The 22,586-nt window shown below is 41.3% G+C and overlaps 1 protein-coding gene across 4 annotated transcripts in view; it reads left to right on the plus strand.

The window, feature by feature from the left end:
* The window catches only part of WDPCP (WD repeat containing planar cell polarity effector), a 281,255-nt gene that overhangs the window by 205,653 nt on the left and 53,016 nt on the right, over positions 1-22,586 (plus strand). For all 4 annotated transcript variants that reach the window (XM_084623394.1, XM_084623391.1, XM_084623392.1 and 1 more), the window contains one exon: positions 5,259-5,361. In XM_084623394.1, the coding sequence (XP_084479520.1) occupies positions 5,259-5,361 (103 nt within the window). The remainder of the gene's footprint in view (positions 1-5,258; positions 5,362-22,586) is intronic.

Genomic DNA, 22,586 nt, shown 5'->3' on the forward strand with positions numbered 1-22,586 from the left:
CAAAGGGCAGAGCCCTGGCCCGCCCTCTACTCCGGGCTCCACCCCAGGGACCCTAATAGTATCAGCTATGGTAGCTGAACTTTTAGAAACATGACACATACAATTCCCTGGACTACTTCCCCACAGCAGCCCCCACTTCCTCAAGCTTCACTTCACCCTTACCTCAGGGCCTCCTTCCTTGTGCCTGATATGGTGTGTACTACTCAGCCTTTCCAACAGCACAACTTCCTCCCACAGCTCCTGACATGCACACCCACCTGACTAACTGGGAGGCTTTTAACTAGTTTCAGCCAGTCCCTGATTAGCTTCAGGTGTCCCAATCAACCTAGCCTTCTCCCTGCCTTCTGGAAAGTTCTTAATTGGCCCCAGGTGTCTTAATTGACCTGGAGCAGCTTCATTTAACTTATCCTGGTACCAGGGATTTGTTTAGCCTGTCGCTAATATATCTATCTCCCACTACTTTTCTATAGCCATCTGGCCTTGCCCCATCACAGTGTGTGTGTGTGTGTGTGTATATATATATATATAATATATATCTTCCTACTGTATTTTCCACTGCATGCATCCGATAAAGTGGGTTTTAGCCCACGAAAGCTTATGCTCAAATAAATTTGTTAGTCTCTACGGTGCCACATGTACTCCTCGTTCTTTTTTCAATGAGAAGGTTTGCCTGTGTGACAGAGTGCTCACTTAGGTAATTGTGTAACAGGGAAGATCACAGGCTTAATTGGGATCAATTAGCCTGTTGTGGTGGGGATTGTTGACACTTGTGGGCAATGATCAGGCTAATGAGTTAATTTGCTCAACCAGGGGACGATACATAATTGGCGGGAACGGGAAGTAAAGAGGGGAGCTCAGAGAGTGAGCTAGGTGTGGCAGAGATAGTTGGGTGGAAGGCTCCTCCTGCTAGGTTCTGCAGTGCCTGGACTCTGAGATTAAAGGTACACATGGCAGAAAGGAACAGACTGTGAGTATGTGGTGAATAAGAGACCATACAAACAGGCCAGGCAGTGTGGCACGCTGGGTAGCAAAGGAAGCACCTTGTGACAGCTTGTCTTTAATTGTCAGGACTGCCACCAGAAACCAAAGCAAAAGCTGAGGATCTCCCTTTTGAAGGAGAGGGTCTTTTCCGTATCAGGACCAAAGACTACTAGAAAGAATGACAGAGATTAGATATACTGCCAGGTCTCTGAGCATTTCTTAGCAACCAAGAAGAAAACCAGGGATGTCCCTCTCCAGCTATCAAAGGCAACAGTACCCTTCCTCCTCTAATTGTACACCTGATTTAGAGGAGACAATATTATCTGAAGTACCCAAGGACATCCACAGTACTCTTCTCAACAAAGAAGTAATTTTAAATCAAGACCAGGAGGCAAACAACCTTCTGTAATGTCTTCAGGACCAAGCCCCAAGTCCCACATTTGACAGTTTAAATTAGAATGATCCACAGTGGGTATCCAATACAGTTTGAGATTCTTCCCAATCCCCCACTCCCCTCCTTGTTCCCCTCCTTCCCTCTCACAAGAGCCTGTTGAGATCAGAGGTTCTGGCTCTTCTCAAAATATTAGTGGTGGAGGAGGTCCAAATGGAATTCAGAAGGAAAGGGTTCTATTCAAGATACTTTTTGATTCCCAAAAAAGACGGTGGCCTCTGACCAGTCATGGATCTAAGGAAACTAAATACCTTCATCAAGAAATTCCATCACAAATACTTCAGTTTTACAGTAGGAAACAACCATGACCAATACAAAGTCCTTGCCTTTGGCCTGTCTACCATGCCCAGGATATTCAAATTGCCTGTCAGTGGTAACAGCTTACTTGCGAAGGAAAGGGATACATGTTTATCTTTACTTGGATAATTGCCTAATAAAAAAACATAATCAGAAAAACATCTTTGCAAAGCCATTTTCTCATACTTGTATCCTTTTTGAAAATCTGAGGTTCCTGATAAACCAAAAGAAATCTGTTCTGGAATGGACAAAATCAATACCCATCATCAGCTAAACAGACCTCTTCTTTCTTGAGAAAGATTTCAAAAAATCCAAGCTGCTATACACAGTCTACAGACTCAATCATCTCAGCAAGTAATATTCTACCTCTGATTAATGGGTCTTCTAATTACAACAACCTAAGTCACTCCATATGCTCATCTAAAGATGAGAACCCTTCAACACTGACTGTTCACCAACTACAGACAGAGTATAAACAGCATGTATCAGAAACTAATCATTCTGACAAAGGTGCTGCTATCATTACAGTGGTGAACTCAACCACAAAATGTGATCCAGGGTGTACAGTACACCACTCCAGCTCCATCAGTGACTGTCACTGTGGATACATCCATTGTAGGATGGGAGATCATTACCACACCTTCAGTGCAAGAAGTCATTGATTCCCAAGACAAGATTCCACAAAAAACCTTCTAGAATTCATTGGGTGTTAAAGGTTTTTCTACCTCCTGTTCAACACAAGATGTTCAAGAGGTCACAGACAGTACCACAGCAGTTCATTATATAAACAAGCAGGGAGGAGCCCACTCTCCCTGGCTCTGCAGGGAAGTGATATTATGCGAATGGTGCATTACTCATAGCGTATTTCTGATAGCACTATATATGCAGGAAAGAACAATGACCTAGTAGATCAACCCAGCAGGGTCAACATGGATACGCAAGAGTGGTCCCTGAAGACATCAGTAGCACAGGGACTCTCTGCACAGTGGGAACACCCAGCCATAGACCTATTAGCAACCAAATAAATATGAGGTGTCAGATGTTTGGTCTGAGGGAGGGGATCGACAATCGTTTGATCTCAGATGCATTTCTCCTACTATGGAATCAAGGGTTCTTGGGTACTCTCCTCCCCTGCCCACCCCCTCTATGCTGAAGGTCATACACAAGATAAAGCTGGGCAATATTATTCTATTCACCAATATTGTTCTAATTACCCTGGTTTGTGCCAGGCAACAAGGTTCCCAATCCTGTTCCACCTGTTGACAGGGATCTTCAAGACCCTTCTGGTCTATCCAGATTTATTGACCCACCTGAGCGGTTGAGGCTGTCACCCAGACCCAAACTGTCTCCAGCTGATTGCGTGGGCGATAGGTTTCTAACTAACTTCAAGCTTTCATGTTCAGCCGATGTACAAACTATTTTAATTAATTCTAGGAAAGAATTGACTAGAAAATGGAGTGTGTTAAAATGTGTTCTCTATGTGGTCAGTTCAAAATAGCATACCTCCTTCATCAGACCCAGTCCAAATCACGCTTACTTTAAAAATTCCTGTTCTGTCTTTATCCTCGATTAAATGCTGTTGATCAGACATATTGGTTTTCACACTCTGGTTAACAATAAGTCAGTATTCACACATGAGTCAGTAAAGGGATTTACCTATCAATCCTCCGTGAAGGGTCTCCCTCCACTGTGGGATCTTAACTTGGTTTTCACACAATTAATGAAGCAACCTATGAACCTCTGAGAGAATGTTCTTTATTTCATCTTTCAATCTTTCATCTTTTTTGCCCCAAACCTCTTGCCCAAAGGGCTGAAGCCATGCTGCACACTACTAGAATGATTTAGAAGTAAACAGAGTTTTGGCTTACTCTTTAGATAGGACAAAGAACTTTAGATGTTCTCCTATTTTCCTGTGCAGAAAATAAAAAGGGGTAACCTGTTTCTTGACCTTGTTGTCTAGATGGATTAGACTCTTCATGCAGGAGACATATTTTTTTTGGCTTCAATACCTCTTCCTCAGGGAACTAAGTCTCACACTTTACTAGGCTAAGGTGGCATTGTCTGCATATCTCAGACTTATGCCAATTATAGAGATCTGAAGAGCTGCTACTTGGAGGTTCATCCATCCTTTTCACAGAGCAGCATGCCTTGGATCATTCTAGCCTCTAGGTCAGATGTTCAGTTTGGCAGTGCAGTCCCACAACTGCATTTTCATTAGAACTCCTCATCCCACCTTCCTTTGAAGGAGTACTGCTAGCCAGTCTAGCCCATGAGTGGGAATGTGCAGGAGCCACTTTGTGGTTACTTACTTGTAACAGAGGGTTTTCAAGACGGACTCTGCATGTTCACACTCCGCACCCATCTTCCCCTCTTCCTTGGAGTCCTAATTACAACACAGACCTGAGGAGGCAGTGGAAGGAGCTGAGGCAGTGCGAGCGCCACTTCCCCTTTTATAGCATCAGCCCTCAAACAGTCTGAAACAGTGAGGGTAGGGACAGGAGGGGGCATATGGGCTCTCCAGTGGACGTGGCTAGCTAAGGTTCCACTATCAGAGCTGCACCAGCTGGCACATCCCATGAGAGTGACTAGGCAGACTCCACCTCGTAGAAACAAGGAAGTACTCTTCATTTACTGCAGTAAGCAAAGCTGTGCCTGGCTGTTGGTGCACATCCATGTCAGAGAGGCATTACCCTCAAAGGTTAGACCATCGAAACAGATCCCTCTTCCCTTAAGGACAGATGGACACTGACCTCAAATTACAGAAGGCAACGATGGACCAGTGACATGGGAATATAATACAGCTCTCTGATCCAGAGTGTGGCCACCTTTATGAGCTTAGCCTACAGTAATCGGCCATTAAACCCCTGGTTGTCATAGTGCCCATGAAATCCTGAGTTGACTCAGAACTCTCATAATCTGTTTGAATGTTCAAGTCACTGAGCACTATTAGTCTCAGTACCATACATCCAGTATCATTGCAGTGAGAATCCTCATCACCTCACACAAACAATTTACAGTGCAATAGGACAATCATTACACTGAAACCTATTCCAGCATCACTCTCATACCAAATGGAAACACTGCATCACAAACATTAGATCTGGAGTCATCCTGCGCTTTTGGTTAGATGTAAACACCATGGCCTCACAAACAAGACAGGCAAGCCACCTGCCAGCCAATCCCACTTGGTTCATGTTGCGGCAGCTAGGGTCTGCTGCACCAGAGTCCTAAAGCATCCAGCTAAAGTTTCAGTTATACATGCAAAGTCGTCAGCCTCCCTTTTATCGGTTCATGGATGGTCAGTGTTTTATTTATTAACCAGAGACTTTTCTTTCAACAACATGAGTAGGGTTAATAAATTTGCATCGGGAAAGAATAGTACAAAGAAAATTAAAATATAACAGTAGGTTCATCTGTTCCATTTGTGTTTGCGATCTAAGGAAGAAAAGAGCCTCTTTCTTTCAAATTCTCCTTTGTTACTTGTCTGATTCATTTTAGATTAATCTTTTATTTTGCTTTATTTCCAAAGGACATCCATTACCTTGCAGTAGATAAGGGTGAATTGGCACTAGCTGAAGTGGCAAAGAAAAAGGCTAACGACATTGATGCAGAATCAATAACTACTGGAGTTGGTAAGAATTAATGCTGTTTTTAAAAAGCCCTTTTTGTTTTAATCAATACTTGTTCTGCATCACCACGATGTTATACTTGTAGGGTGTTATTGGTTAATTTGAATTGTTTTCTTGGAAAAGAAGGTGGTGTCTTTATTTGAGGAGAAGGAGGTAAGCTTATGAAAACAGCATTGCTTTGCCTTTGGGTATATAAATGAGAATTGTGTCAATGTGTGGGCTGCAAAGCAAAAGAGAGTAAATCACCACAGTTTTATAGAAAATAAGAAAAAGGGTTAATGAATTCCATGCACATTGTAATGAGATTAAGTGCGAAGGGTCCTGATCCTGAAATCCTTATTCACACAAGTCAACTTTATTTATTAAGGACCAGGTTGTGGAAACCTTACTCACCTGGCTGAGCATTTACTCACACAAGTAGTCCTGGTGAAGACAATGGGATTTACTTTGTGAAGCCTCTGGAAGTACTCAGTTGAGGTAAATGCTCTCCAGTCTGAGCAAGGGCTTCACCATCCGGCTCCAAAGTAGGTCTGTTGCAGTCAATGGGACTTGGTATTTGAGTAAGAAATATCTATGTGAGCAAAGATTGCGGCACTGTGCCCATAGCTGGGTCAGTAACTTGGCAGGCTGGGCAAAACAACTTGCACTTCTCTTCCCCCCACAAAGTAGAAGTTTGATCATTTCTTGTGTTCTCACTTAACCTCTTTAAAGAGAAGCGTAAAGATACGGAGACTGTTCTGTTTCTTTAAATTTGTAGCAGGAATCAGAGGGCGGGGAAGTCAGGAGAAGATTCCAGGCAAGATCCCTATGTAAGAGAGAAAGAAAGAGCATAGTAGCCAGGGGTGGGCAACCTGTGGCCCGTCAAGGTAATCCGCTGGCAGGCCGCAAGACAGTTTGTTTACATTAACCGTCCGCAGGCACGGCCGTCCGCAGCGCCCAGTGGCCACAGTTCACTGAAGGAAAATTTGTGTGAACTTGGGTTAGGCAAGTTTTTTTAGGGCCAGATTGTCAAAAATAGAAGATTATAACTGTGAGTTTACATTTGTACATATCTGATTATGAATGCAAATACCAATGTATATGTGCAAGTCAAGTATTTTTGTGTGCATGTTGCTAGTTCAGTGCCTAATGGGCTATGTGTGCTTGTAAAAATCTGACTTGTGTGGGCACATAGCATATTTGCGAGTAAGAGTTAGTCAGGCACACATGTATGTATGCAGTTGTACACACTTAATGCTACAAGTTTAGCCCTTAATCTCGCTGAGTCTGTTTCATTATGTGTAAAATAGAAATACTAATACTTAGAGATTTTATGAGGTTAAATTAATGCTTTTGAAGTGTATGAAAAATCTTGCATGGAAAGCCCTCTCTCTGTAACTGCTAATTATTATTATTTTAAAGTAAACTCCTTCATTGTAAATGATAAAGTCAATCCATCATCTTTAACCATGGTCTTTAAGATGTTGTCATTTTCTGAATAATTAATATCGGGGTGGTTTACATTTTTTAGTACATGCAATGCCCCCCTGATAAATTGTAGTGAAGCCTCATTATATTAACAGTGGAGCACTAAGGGTTTGATTCAGTTTCTACTGACATCAGTGGGAATCTTGCCATGAGTTCAGGAACTGGATAGGGCCCTAAGTACTTGAAAACAGAGCTAACGGTTTTGTTTTCTTTTGCTTCTAAACATACACTGAACTTTTGAATTATGCTGCTTTAATTTTAAATTTGTGACCCAAGGAAGAATCATTAGCAAAGAAGGTTTTCTGAGGCCTGGGCATTGTTTAACCACTCAAAACAAGCAAACTCAGTGACCACCCTATATGTAAATTACAGTGTCCATGCAACACTAACTCGGAGAAGTGAATCATGCAAAAGTCAGAAGCGTCAGAGTTACTCTTCAAACAATCTTAACTTTGTCTCTTGGAGTGTATGTATTACAACAGAATCTTTCATTACAGACCATGTATGCAGCAGTACAAAATACTACATGTCCATTTAAGGGTGCATAGAAAAATTAAGTTACCAGCTGCCCCAGTGTATTGTGATTCCCATTTTTGAGAGACAGTCTGAGTGTCCAGGCCCCTTTTATTGAAGCCAGGCTTTTATCCAGCTCCCTTATCTGTTTTCCCTTCCCACCTCTTACTTTTCCTCTTCACCATCTTGTGACCCCAGACCTTTCATCCATCCTGTTTCCCACTCCCTGTTTCTCTTCATGCCATTCTAGTGCCATCTGCCCGCATTCCTCTCTTCTGCTATTCTGTTTCAAGGGCATTTCATAGAATCATAGAATATCAGGGTTGGAAGGGACCTCAGGAGGTCATCTAGTCCAACCCCCTGCCCAAAGCAGGACCGATCCCCAATTAAATCATCCCAGCCAGGGCTTTGTCAAGCCTGACCTTAAAAACTTCTAAGGAAGGAGATTCCACCACCTCCCTAGGTAACGCATTCCAGTGTTTCACCACCCTCCTAGTGAAAAATTTTTTCCTAATATCCAATCTAAATCTCCCCCACTGCAACCTGAGACCATTACTCCTTGTTCTGTCATCTGCTGCCACTGAGAACAGTCTAGAGCCATCCTCTTTGGAACCCCCTTTCAGGTAGTTGAAAGCAGCTATCAAATCCCCCCTCATTCTTCTCTTCCGTAGACTAAACATCCCCAGTTCCCTCAGCCTCTCCTCATAACTCATGTGTTCCAGTCCCCTAATCCTTTTTGTTGCCCTCTGCTGGACTCTTTCCAATTTTTCCACATCCTTCTTGTAGTGTGGGGCCCAAAACTTTGAGGCTTCCTAGATCAAACCCTTCACTTGCACTGCAAATTTCAATGAGAAGGCAGCAGTCAAAGCAAACAGACAGTGTGATGTGCAAGTGGTGTATCATAGAAGCAGCTGGGCCCAAGTTCTATGCTAAGGTAGGGAAGGGGCTCTGTAAGGTGATGGTAAAATCAAGGGATGACTCATGAAGGCCAGAGGATGAGTTCCCTCCCTAAATAATATTTGTCCCCCAAACCATTTATCTCTCAGTGGCATATTATCCCTGTACCAATCCCTCCCATCCACATTCTGGTTGAGCATAGCTCAGTGTAACACGGCAAAAGCCAGACTTAATGTTGCAAAGGACGCAATTTTTCCTCAGTGTAATTTCTGGATTTTTAATTCATTTGAGCTCCTTATATGGTCAGAGTTTGCCATGCATATATCCAAGAATCAACTGTCAAAGGATCCTATGGCCAATAAGAATGCCTGGATGATTCTGATGAAAACACTGTAGAACCACTGAAATTCCTTTGTGTTTCAGGAGGTAAAACACAGCTAGTTTCGCTCAGGGTTTTGCAGGGGGAAAGTGGAGTCAGCTGGGCTCTCTGCTGTTCCTTGCCCTTGATCTAGGCCTAAACAGACATTGTTAGATTAATTCGATAAAAGCTTTTTAAGAGAAAGCATTCTCAACGGATTTGATGTTTGAAATCCTATGAGAATACATCGTGTGGTATTATGAGATCAAAATAATGGCACTGTACACTTTCCCAGAGTAGAAATGCAAAGTCCTTCCCTTTTCTCCAACTCCAATTTGAACTGGAGACAGGTGGCTGTGGATTTTATGGCTGTCTTTAATCTAGTTTTGGACCAAAGTTAAATTCTGTTGAATTACTTCCACAGCAGATCTTTAACACAAGCTTCTTGGCAAAGGCTCAGTGATTTCACTATAACCTTGTCCTGAAGCTTGTTCTGTACTCCTCAGTTAGCTGTATTGATGTGAACAATATAGACATTTTTTTAAAATATCTAGTAAAGAGAAATCTAGGCTTACTAGTAGAGGATTTGTATTAGCTCTTGTATATACCCTACCAGAGCACAAATAACTAGATATTGTTTTCTCCACTGTAGAAGAGCACATCTGTTCAATTCAGTAGACTATAGATTGCTAATGCAAACCACAGCTACAAAGCTACAAAGAACTCACAAGGCACAATGTGTTAAGAAATGCCATGTTTAATAATGATCATGGAGGTAAAGAACTCAGCCATTCAAACATTACTGCACTATGAATACCCAATGAAGAGCATATGTAGTAAATGCAGAAAGTTTCCCAAGGCCAGCTTCCAACAAATTACATTAGAGCCCAGCAAGATGAATTTATTTTAACCTTCAAATCAATAGCTTTCACCCAAAAGGGATTCATGTTGTGACAAGAAAGACAGATAAATGCTGCATAGTTCAAAGGCAAACTGTGAAGCCCTATACCTTTACTTAGAAATTAAATTTAAAATATTAGTAGCTCTAATGTTTAGGCAATGTTTTTAACAGTGGTACCTTAATCAAACAACTGGAGATGTGATAATTCCACTGTTCTAAAAAGCCCTTTGGGGCTGACTTACTCAGTGGTCCATTAGTTGACAAGAAAAAAATTTGAGATTTTTCCCTTAAAAAAAAAAAAGAAATATTTTTAAATACCCAGCTACAATGATACAGATATTCTGCAATATTTCTTCTCATAGACTATATAGTAGGAGAAAGCTAGGAGGAGTAGCTACAAAGAACTCAGGCAGATCACCTCATTCTCAGAGAATTCCACTGGTTCCACTTGCATTTCAAAATCAAATTTAAAATCGCCCTCCTTGCTTTTGTAATTATCCAGGGACTTGCATTAGCTTATCTTTGTAAAGTGCTTTGAGATCTACTGATGAAAAGAGCTATATAAGAACAAGGTGGTGTTATTGTTATTATATTATTACTGTTATTAGATTGTATTACATCATGGGAATTTCTTTTAAACAAATGGCCTTCACAACATATAAGATCTTTAAGCATAAAAAGGGGAAGCTACTGTCCAAAATTTATCCCTGTGAGTCACCCATATATTCTGATCCCGAACCAACTCTGTATGTTTGAGTAGTCAGGACTTCCATTAAACCCGTCGGAGAATTCCTGCATTTTAGGTGCTCAAATGCACTCGTTCTCGTTGACTTTCCTTGAAATTCTCACAATGTCTAAGAACGCTGTCTTTTGGAGGTCACTGATCGTGGTGTCTTGCACTCCTAATGTGTTCTTGAGCTGCTCATTCATACCCTTAGGGATTGCTCCAAGTGCTCTAATAATCACTGGGATTGGCTTTGCTCTAGTTTGCCATCATCATTTCACTTTGTGTTAGAGTTCTTCATACTCTGTTATCTTCTCATCTTGTTTCTATTAATCATTATTATTATTATTATTATTATTTATTATTATCTGATAGAGTTCATTTCTCTTCAGTTCCCTCACCACTCCTTTCATTCTTCCAGCAATAGCCTTTCTTCGGTCCCCTCACACACCCTCTCCACTGCTGGCGAGACAGCCTCCGCCCATCTGGAACAGCTTTCTCATATCTACCTGCCTCATTGTCTTTCCATCACATTTAAAATTTTAGATGAAAACTTACCTTTTCTCCTGATTTCTCTCTTCCTCTGTTGTTATTTATTATTTCATGCTGCAAAATGTTTTGGGATATAGTATGTATAAAAGGTGTTATCCAAAATAAAGTTGTATTGTACAGTAAAAATAAAGCAATATCTAATTGTTCCAGATAAGAATATTCCAGCGCTGGCCTTCAAATGACAAGGGACATGATGCGCATAACTTTATGTTCAAGTGTTCTAAAAAGTTAGGGCCTCCAACTTAAATACTGGAGCTCCTGTTCATTTATTTAGATTCCCAGTTTAAGTCAATCAAATCCTCAGGAGCCAAATAATTTGCTTAGAGTATTCCAATAATATAACTCTTTCCCCCAGGAGGCAAAGAAATACCCATTTGAATCCAAAATGCTCCTTTTACACACAATTGGCAGTTAACCTATAGTGAGAAATGAGTTCCACCATGTGACCTTTCAGAATACTGGGCCAGGCATAATGAGTGCATTATTAAGCTTCCCCGCATCTCTTTAAGTCATTTAGTTATGCTTACGTTTTGCCGCATATAGGATCTGATCCAAAACCCACTGAAGTCTGTAGAAAAATTCCCATTTACGTCAATGGACTTTGGATCCGGACCACATGCTGACCTGAGGTTCCACAAATACTCAGGAACAACAGGATGAGTTAAAGATGGATTAGGGCTTGGTCATGCAAGATGCTGAGGGCTCTCAATTGCCATTAGTTTCAGTGGGAACTCAGAGCACTCAGTTCCTTGCAGGTTTCAGCCCTACTACACCTTCAGTTCTGAATTCCTCCGTTTACATGTTAGACCCTCGTTGTTGTTGTTGTTACATATTTCACATCATTTTGTGAATTGACTGGCTGAACATTCTGCTTGATTTTATCATTTACTTTTTGTTACTTAACGTTTTCATTTCTTCTAAACATTACTGAAGAATAAATCTTCAATTCTTAATATTGTAGCAGTTCCGGTCACTAATTGCTTTACTTCTTGCATTGTCTTTGAGCAGCATCACATCAGGTACTTGTTTTACTTGAGTTATGCCAAACTATTTTTGGCTCCTCTTCACCTATCTTCACTTCATTGTGTCATGATGTCAGTTTTGATCTATACCTTCCTACTGCTAGGCAGCTTTGCCTAAAGACATAATCTTAAGCCCCTAATAATTATAAGTACATCAAAGGCTAGCTTCTTTGCTTAGCTGCAGAGGGTCTACACAAGGCTCTGTGTACCTGAACTTGAAAGAGATTTATAGTTTTCAGTCAGGTTTTTAGAATAATTATGGCATTCCTTAACTTTTTTTCTTGTTTATTGTGACTTAATGTCTGCTACAGAATGTGACTTGTTTTTTTAAAAGTACCAATACCCAAACTATCAAATGAAATGAAGAGGCCATTCAACTTTAGGTCTTGATTTTTAAATGAATTGATTCCCATTTTATTTGTAATACCCCCAGTACAGTATTTGCCAATTATGTCCTAAAAGATGCTAAGAGTTTGAGGCTAGCCAGACCTGTCGCTTTTGTCTTCTTGAGATGATATTTCAGACAGAAAAAAATTCAGCAATGGGGAAGAGCTAGCCATCGTGTAACACCCCTACACCATAACCTAGTAGGCTAGGTAGACTGGGACAAGGAGTCAAGGGGGGACAGAAACTGGGACGGAAGGATGAGGAGGGATAGAGGCTGGGAGCTGTAAAATGAGAGTGGTAGTTGTGGTGGGAGAGATTGGGACAAGGAGACTGGGACTGCACAGTCAACCTAAATTCTGACATTTCCTAGCTTTTGAGTGCTTGATTTTGCAACCTTAAAAGTGTTCTTATAACAGTTTTTATGGAAGTAATAAATATATAGTTTGTGGGTATTATATCAAGCCTGCATGAGGTATATAATTGCCATTTCTAGCTCAAGGTATGAATGTGTACAATCAGCAGACTGTATCTCCTGACCCATAGGCAACTCCTCAGAAGAGCCCATGGAGTGGCCTGTCTGGGGACTGGTGGAGAAGCCAGATTCAGAGCAAAAATAGTCCAGAATATTCCCCTTCTGCCCCTGCAGTTTCATTTGTGCTTTTATGTATATACAGCAGCCAGAATCTGGCTCATTGTCAACCATTTTGTAATCCTGCTGGATGAAATCTACTATGTACATGTAAAAGAGTATTAGTGGTCTATCATTTGTGAGATTCTCTTTCCATGCTCTATCTACTTAGCATTAGATGTGTGTCTGCATGTTCGTAATGTATCATAAGTGTGTTTTGCTCATATACCCTAGCTCCTTCCTCAACCCTAAAGTTTCTCTGATTTTAGTATTTTCAGAGAGCATTCATACATATAGAAGGAATAGCTGGCAAACACATACTTGCATGGCAGTTGGTATGCACACCAAGGTTATAACCTTTCTTCTGTTTACTCTGTATAATGTAACGTGATGTGACAGGGTGTAACACATCACAGAGGTGATGTGTCAGCTGAGGAATTTGAAGAAGAGGTGTTTTTCTGGAACACGTAGCTATAAAATTTGTGAGGTTTTAAACAAACCATGTTTACAAAATTATAATATCGGAAAAGGTCTTTTTTAGTCTGTTTCACGCCAAATGAGTCAGATGAATATTCACTGCAAAGGTGGGTAAAAAAAGAAATATCAGCCCTAGCCTAGGGCAGATTGGAAGGGAAGAAGAAGCTATAGATTCTCCTGTGTTCAGAAGTGTCAGCGTTTTCTAAATAGAGCCATTCAGTCAGTCTTCGTACATCTGTTTGCTGATGATACAGATCAAGTAGAGAACTTTTTTTTAAAACTCTTCCTCTGATGATGACTCCAAGCAAAGACCGTGGACTCTCAAGCTCTGTGCCCAGGGTCAACTTGAGGAACCCCATAGCAAAGTGGACGTCTTGGCTGTTTTCCTTTTAGTGAACCTAGGTGAAAGCGTGGGTAAATACACTAACATTTCGCCTGTGGAGACTAAAATCAGACACATCAAAAGTGAAAGTAGTTTGATGGTCTTAACTTAGTACTTATTTGAAGCTTTGTCGGTATAACAAAACCAGCACATGCCATAGTCTTTCACTGTTGGAAGTCTCTGCTCAGGAGAGGGCTGGTGTCGCATAGCAGGGTTCCTGGTAAAAGCAGCTTGTGGAGCAGATTGACTAACACTGACAGTGTGCCTTGCACTTGCCAGCGTTATCAACCTGTTACTTTCCTGAGCATCAAACTTGGCCAAAATATGAAAGAGGAGAAATAGACCAAGCTGAGAGAAAAACGATTGCCCTGCAGCTTGGAAAACTGACCAACAGCACCCAAAGCCACAAACAAGGTCATTGAAGGTCATAGTTTCAACCCAAGGGACAATTCTTTCTTTAAACTAAAACCTTTCCCCTCCTATATATTTTTGTTTCCTTCAATGAAAGTGTCTTTTCCCTGAATGTTCTGTATCATCAGTTAGTCTCTGCCGAAGTGACTCTTTTGCAAATTTCAGGGTCATGTGACCATAGTCGTAGCATTGCTCAAGCAATAGTAGCAATAGCCATCTTACTGCAGTGGAAGAGGGGTTTTTTTTCTCACCTAAATTTCTGCCTTTCACGTTCAAGCTGCATATTTTGCTCAGAACATTTGTTGGACAAGCCTTCTGACCCGGGGCTGGTTAGAAATATTTGTGCTTTATAATATTATTTCCACAACAGTCTTCATAGCTAACTCCAGGACTAGTTATCTCTAATGAGGCTAGTTCTGAATCATGTTAGTTTTAAACTATTGACTTGAATCTTAAATGCAGCTCATGAGGCAGCGTTGACCATGCTTGTGCCTTATGAAATTTCAGGATGTTGCAACATTATGATGAAAAGATGCAATGTCATCACATAGCGACAACCACAATATAATTTTGGAATGGGTGGCAAACCTAGACAATTTACTGCTTCTTCCTCTCTTTTTACTGCTGGGAAGTGAGGAGAAGACAGGTTAGGGTGAGAAAGCTGCTCCTTTCACTGTCTTTAAACACCTCCATCACTTTCACCACTCCTTCATATACAGACATTACAAACAGTTCTATATTTATATCATATCTATCATGAATAGATATGAAGTATCATGGAGATTTTCTTGGCATGAGTTTGGGATGATCATATTGGTTTGAATTCTCATGAGTAATTAGGTTAGGCCTGAATGCACAAAATGAGTGAGGTGTTGTAACTGCATGGCAGGAGGAAGAGGAGGAGGACTTAGCTCATCGCTTTTAGCCCAGTTGGTAGGGTGTTCCCCTCCCTCTCTCGCTCACTCTCAAAGTGTCAGTTGGGCCAGAGAGAGAAAGAGGTGTGAGAGAGAGCACAAGCATGAGAATGACTCTCTAGCCTGGTGATTAGAGCACTCACGAGGCAGACCCAGGATCCAGCCCCCCTGCTCTAGTGACTCTAATTATTTAGTGCACTGAAGGAGCCCCACATCAGAATAGCCCAGATCTCAGTGGTCTGCGCACTCACCAAAGAGATGCAGATTCATGTTCAAGTCCCTTCTTCCCCCCTCAGTTGGAGGGGAGACTGATCAGGGTTCTCCCACAGCCCAAATGAGTACCCTAACCATTGGGCTAAATGTTATGGGCAATGGTAGCAGCCAGGGGTGCTGGAACAATTTGTATTGTGCGGGTGCTGACAGCCACTGAACCAAACTGTAAACCCTGGATATGATGGCAGCCAGGTCAAGACAGGGGGTGCTGCAACACCCCCCAGCACCCCAGTTCCAGCGCCTTTGGTGGCAGCTGCTGTTGTTGTCGTAGCTCTGTATGAACTTGCCGGAGGAGCTCAGCCCAGTAGGCGGTGTCTGAGCAAATGCCTGTCTTCACCTGGTTTGTGAATCGCTCTGGAGCTTAGGCGTCTGGGCACCTAGTGGAAGGCAGCAGTGCACATGCCCCGAAGCTGAAACAGTGCGTGTTGCTATTCCCGCTGAGCTCTGTTCCCACTCAGCTTCCCGAGAACTCCGTTCGATGCCCGCCTTTGTCACTTGGGTATCTTTATTTGGCATAAAGCAGCGCTTCGCTGAGCTGATCAGACCCTTACACAGGGTGGGTGGATGTAGGGTACATCACGACACCAAAGTTACACACGTACCACCACCTAGCCCAGCCAGCCTTTCTTCACTTTTGAGGTCAGTATAACTAAAGTCAGACCAATATTGACATATAACCACTGTTATTCTCCGGCTCAGACCAATATTGACATATAACCACTGTTATTCTCCGGCTCTGTGTCCCGTCCCCCCCACAACGTTTTTTTTATATATACTTCTTTTCCTCTCTACAGGATCTCTCAAAATTTTCTCACTTAATCATGTATTAATTACAATTTGTTTCTGTAGCTATTTCTGATCATAAGAGTATTTAAAAGAAATTAATTTTAAAACATTGACCAGAAAAAACATTGCTCAGTTTACGCAGGTCACAGTTTTGACAGTATGTACAACTCCAGCATCCCTTACTCATACCTGCGGCCTTCACATGCTTAGCGCCCCAGCGGTTCCAACTTTGTTAACCTCTCCTTAGAAGCCTGGGTTCGGTAATGAGACCTACCTGTGCTATCTGCTCTTTCATTATGAATTCAAAAGCAGTCAGTCTACAGCCTTTAAAAACTGCATGGGGCAGTTTATCATCTCAAATAGACTATGGCCCACTTCTGTATATAAATGGTACTTATGCTTTTTTAAGCTAATATATCGTGCATTTATCACTTCCCTTAGATTTGTTTGTATAGTGGAGACAGTTAATTATGTAGTTAGGCGGTAGCAGGATGACAGCAATATGAGTAAACTAAACGATAACCCGAGAGTGCTTCTTGCTTATGATGTAATAATTGTATCTCTTGTTAAGGCCAAGGCTAAGCAATTTAGAGGAATAAACTCTGAGTCCAGAGACAAGAGACCTTACAGTCTGTTGGCCTAGAAATTAATGAATTAACTGGGAGAAGTCTTCAAGCTATTATTATTATTATTATTTTATTATTTATTTGTACTATACAGAACTGTACTCTGTCTTCTCAACCGTGTAATTTACTGGATATATAACATCTCTCTCTCTGATTGATTGTTTTCTACCCTCAGTGCTCCCCATTCATAGGCACATAATAAACATAGCCTCCTCTGGCTCCCCACCTTCTGACCTGATCTAGCCTCAGACCTCTCAACACCTTCATCCCTGCTGAATTTTCCTTGCCACTTGAAGAAGACTTAGTCCCCTGCCACACCTGTTTTTCCCACACTAACAGTGATTTCTTTTAAAATTAAGTTGTATTTGATATTTGGGACTATGTGTAGTGACAGGGTAGAAGAAAGTCATGGACTGAAGAAAGCATGATTGTTGTGGACATGTAGACTGTGAGTTTTGGGGACAGTAGAAAAGCAAAGCAGAAGCTTTTGCATAATCAGTGTGCACTTATTTCACAATAAAATTGAGACAGGATAAAGAGGTAGATTTCAGAGTCAACTTAAAAATTATCAGAAAGCGTAGCTACCGTGAGAGCCCTTCCCCTGTGCTTGGCCAGTCATGTCCCTGACACAATCTACAGGGCTTTACACACTTTATGGTTATTGAGAAAACTCTGTGTAGTTATTATGCAAATTAGATCCCCTGAGACAATGTGAGCATAGGGAATTGCATAACTGTGAAATAAGTATCTATCCCTTCTCCCTGATTGGTTGAGACCATTTCGTTTTGGAGAGCATGTAGTAATCAATGTGGTTTCCAGTGGAGTTGTTTTTTCAGTCCGGTATCATTTATTTGTTGAAACTTCCTAGTGTAGAGTTCAGTTCTGCTCATTTGCTAATCTTGTTTCATCACCCATAATCCTTGCTATAATTCAATCATAAAATATATTTGCTACAAGATGCTTGTACAGGGGTTGGGGGATTTTTTCTGGCAAATATGCTAAGGTCTGTATTGTATATAAGTCCAGCAAGGACAGGGAGTGGGGACGGTGGGGGCTGCCTCTTCTCTGAGATGGGAGATTTGGTGTCTAGGTGTCTTACTTGAGACAATAGGAGACAGCATAGCCTTCTGGTTAAAGCAAGGGCGTGGGAGTCATGAGGTCTATGTTCTCTTCCAGACTCTGCTCCTAACTCATTGTTACATTGAGCTAATTGCTAAACCTCAGTTTCTATTTCTGCCCTTTGGTTCCCCCAAATGATACCCTCCTGTTGTTAAGTGCTTCAGTATCCTTAGAGGGAAGGTTCTAAATAAGTGCAAGTATTATTTATTTTGTTATGTAATGTGCACAATTGACACATGGCAACTTCACTTGTAATGTGGGCATGCTGTTAATTTATTAACTTAGCTCTTGTGTCTATTTACTAACTGGCAGACACTTGCCCTATTACTAACAAAGCCATAGTTTGTGACTATTAAGTATGTGGGGGTACAGTCTGCTCTGATTTACATGCCATAAAATGCACTAACTTCACTATGGTTGCACAATATGGACATCATTGAAGAATTTGGTCCATGGCATTGAAATTTCTTTTTCAAGTACATAAATCCTCAAAAATTTTGAACCAAGAATGAATTTTGTTCACCTCTCCATCTTCATATATTTAGAGTTCTAGAACTCTCCTGGGCCTATTCTCCTGTTCGTTGTGTGGCGCTTTTCTGGCTAACTGTTCAATGGGAGGCAGTGTGGGTGATTGGATACAGGACTGGGTAGGCACTCAGGAGACATAGGTTCAATTTCTAGCTCTGCCACTCACCTGCTGAGTGACCTTGGGCAAGTCTCTTCCCCCTCCTACCCTTCATTTTCCTTGTCTATTTAGATTGTAAGCTTTTGGGGTCAGGGATTCTGTCTTCCTGCATGTCTGTACTTTGCCTAATACCCTGCCTTGGCTATGGCCTGGAGGCACTATTGTAATACTAATTATTATTATTAACTATAATAGTTCCATTCATATTTATTTTGAATTGTTGTATCCAGCCTCTCCATTTTTGATTTTTTTTTTTTTACCTTCCTGTTGTAGGTTAACTGTATAGATAGGTGAAATCCTTCCAACTTCTAAAATCCTTCCTTTCTCTTACAATATCATCTAATCTTTACAACATGAGGCAAGAGAGACTTCTGGGAAGTCAGTTACCTTTATTCCACAGCTTCTTATTCACTTTCACTACTCGATGCAACTACACACCATTACAAGTAAAGACTAATTTAGGGTTACACAGCAATAGATGTTTAAAAGGATTCTCTATGTTGCTTGCCATCCTCTTACTTGAGTTGTTTTCTAATGATGAGGCCAGTTTGCTAATGAATGGCTTAATTCTGCAAGGTTTGAACTCCACTCAGCACTTTGCAAGATCAGTCCCCAAAGCTGCAGTTGCCTATTGAAGAGCAACTCCCATAACAACAACAAAAGAACTGTTTCTGCCCACACAGATCTGATTGCAGATTTGGGAGCCTAGAAAGTACCAAATAACACCACTACTGATTTTCAAACAATATGCTGTAGATCCCTTCGCTTATATGTAAACTTTATATGAATACTCTAAGTCCATTCATGATGTCATCTGACTCACAGAAGAGGCCTAAATAGGGCTGGTCAAAACTTAGAATTTCTGTTTCACAGGAAATTTAGATATTTTGACATTCAAAATTTTGTTTTAAAATAAAAATTTAATTGCAGTCAATAAGCTTTATATTATTTCATGCTAAGTCATTACTAGTAACACATAATATGATATGTCATATTATGCACTAATCCTACTGACACTTGATGAAATAATAAAGGTAATATAAAAATGAAACAAATCCCATGAAAGAAATTTTTAAACACAAATTTCCAGAAGTTTCCAAAACAAGGTTTTCCTAAACAGGAAAAGAAAATTATAGTTTTAAAAAAAAAATTCTGCAGGAAATGTTGTCGAGAGTGAGTTTGGGGTGGGTGGAGGGTGAGAAAACCTGGATTTGTGCTGGAAATGGCCCAACTTGATCATCATACACATTGTAAGGAGAGTGATCACTTTAGATAAGCTATTACCATCAGGAGAGTGGGATGGGAGGAGGTATTGTTTCATGGTCTCTGTGTATATAATGTCTTCTGCAGTTTCCACAGTATGCATCCGATGAAGTGAGCTGTAGCTCACAAAAGCTTATGCTCAAATAAATTGGTTAGTCTCTAAGGTGCCACAGTACTCCTTTTCTTTTTGCGAATACAGACTAACACGGCTGTTACTCTGAAACTAAAAAAATTGGTTTTATCAAAATGGCATTTTCCAACAGAAAATTGTTTCAATTAAAATTCTCCTGACCAGCTCTAGTCCTGAATCGAGTCCATCACCAAATACTTCTGGTATAGATTTTTCCTTCCTTATTTGTGGATCAGGAAACACTCCTATTATTAACTTCAAGGCATTTTGGATCAGATCAGTATTCCAGACAGTCACTTGGGTTTCAGAAGCATCAGGGAATCTATTGTGTAAGAGATCTTTCTGATTTAGCTTTACCTCTCTCCATCTGCGAGGTACAGAGGATTGTGAGCATTGCTTGACTTAACATTTTTACTATTTACATATTAGATATTTTATACATCCATGCTCTTACGATTATCATCTAAGCAGGCAGATTTTTGTTGGTCTGCACCCAGTCCCCTAGTAATGGCAAATTCAATATTATCCACTTCAAAATACCATCTAGAGCTGTATGGATTGTTCACCACTTACGCTGTATAACTTTGATCACAGTCTTAGCTGTGACTATGTTCTTCCAGACAAATTTTTCCATTAGTGTCACAGTTCCAGAAGTTTTATCAGCTAATGTTTTCTTGATTGTGAAAGAGGCTTTCCGACATCTTCTGGTTCTGTCCCTTCATTTTGGGTGGTGGGAGAAAATACTGGTGCTGCTCCTGTCAAAGTCTTCATATTATAGAGATATTACATTTTTCTACTATAAATAAGAGACCAGCCTATTGTATATTCATTTAAATTTTGAAACAGAAATCTCATCTATTCTTTAAATACAGGGAGTGGATGTCTGGAACATTTTCTGAAGTGAAAAAATTGAATATATTCTTTATTTATATTCTACTTTATTTTCCTTTAATCTACTCTTCTTTAAAAATGCTGTACGGTGACTTGTATATCATTCCCCGTTTATTCGGATTATGTGGTTGTCCCTTGAGAATTTACCCTGCGGCTGCTGAACATCAGTGAAATTTCATATTGACATTTTATTGCTTACATTTTGGAGCATTATTTTATTCCTCTGTGCATCCTATTTGTCATAACAAATGTTTTAACGATTGTAGTTAATGAAAACATTAATTGTAAATAGTTCTTGAATAATAAACTCCCACAAGTTAAAGAAAAACAGAAAATCAGAGAAGTTAGAAATGACATCTAGCAGCATAGCTGGCTGCTCTACCATCCTCTTCCTGGCCTCGGACAGAGAAGATTTGCTGGGCGACATGGTGAAGCCATAGCACTAGTTCTAGCAATCCTAGCCTGTGGCCAACAACTTGGGGACCATGGCTAGCCAGGCTTAGTATAGGCCTAAGCCCTTTGAGGCAAAATCAAGGGTGAAGTAGGACTGAAACAGTGTGGACTGGCCATCCTGTTCTAGAACCGAGCACTGCTCTAGCTGAATGAAAAATACTCCAAGCCTGTTAATTCCTTCCCACTCTCTACCAGCCTCCATTCCACACCTGTGATTGCATTCCACCGGGGTATTTTCCTGTGATTTGTGCGGTTGCCTACAGGCAAAGCAACCTTGTACATTTTTAACACAAGGTAGGAGGAAGAGGTGTTTCCTTCATCTAAAGCAGAATTGGAACAGGAGAACAAACAGAATTAAGTGGGCATGAGGAACACCACCAAACCACTGGAAAGTCTGGGTTTAATCGGAATACGTCTGTGGCCAGTATAGGGAGAACGATGTCCATTTGAAAGAGTGAGTAGCGAGATGAAGGGAAGCCAATAAGGCTATAGTGAAGTGAGGATGTGGTGGAAAGTTTCAACATGGGGAGCTTCCTTCATTAAATTACCTTTTTATTGTTCCCCCCCACACCAAAACATACAAAATATGGTTTTAGGTGACAAGTAATGTTGCATTTACAGTAAATGCCACTTAATCACAATCCTGATAACAACTTTGGTTAACAGAAACATTTTGTCTGGAATGGACACTGTCCAATTCACTATAATGCTAATTGGTCTGGATATCGCCAGCAGAAATGCCAGCTATGGACAGTTTCTTTTCCTGCTGCCCCATGGGCTCCCCAGCCCCCGTTCCATGTGGTATGCCCCAGGGGCAGGCCAGGTTTGTGGGTCTGCTCAAAGGAGCAGAAGCAGTGGGACATGCAGAGCCCGGGCCCTAGGGTAGGTTGCAGGCAGGACAGCAGCTGGGCGGGGTGTGTGGGGGGGGGGTGGGGGGGGGGGAATGAGGAGGGTGCGACTGCCAGGATGCCAGCACTTTCCGTGGGGAATGGGGGCATTGGTGGCCCACGGGGCTTCACAGTATTTCTTCCTGCACTGTCCAGGCTGCGTCCTGCCCTGGCAGCAGGGGCCTGGGTTCTGCACATCCCAGGGCCCCACTCGCCATGGAAAGCCCCAGACACAGGCAGGTTGTCTTTTGTTTATTGGCAACTGCCAGCTAATGGCAACTTTTGGCCCATCCACCAAGGGCTTGCTAACTAGCAGAATCTACTGTAACATCTTTCTGAGAGAAAGGCAAGACATCGATATCACATCTGAAAAAAAACATCTCAGGGATGGGCACCTGGGATGAAATTCTGGCTCCAGTGAAATCAATGGTAAAACTCCCATTGACTTCAGTGGAACCAAGATTTCACACCTGGATCTTGTC

This window comes from Lepidochelys olivacea (genome assembly GCF_965140295.1).
Source record: "Lepidochelys olivacea isolate rLepOli2 genome assembly, chromosome: 3".
Taxonomy (NCBI): Eukaryota; Metazoa; Chordata; order Testudines; family Cheloniidae; genus Lepidochelys; species Lepidochelys olivacea.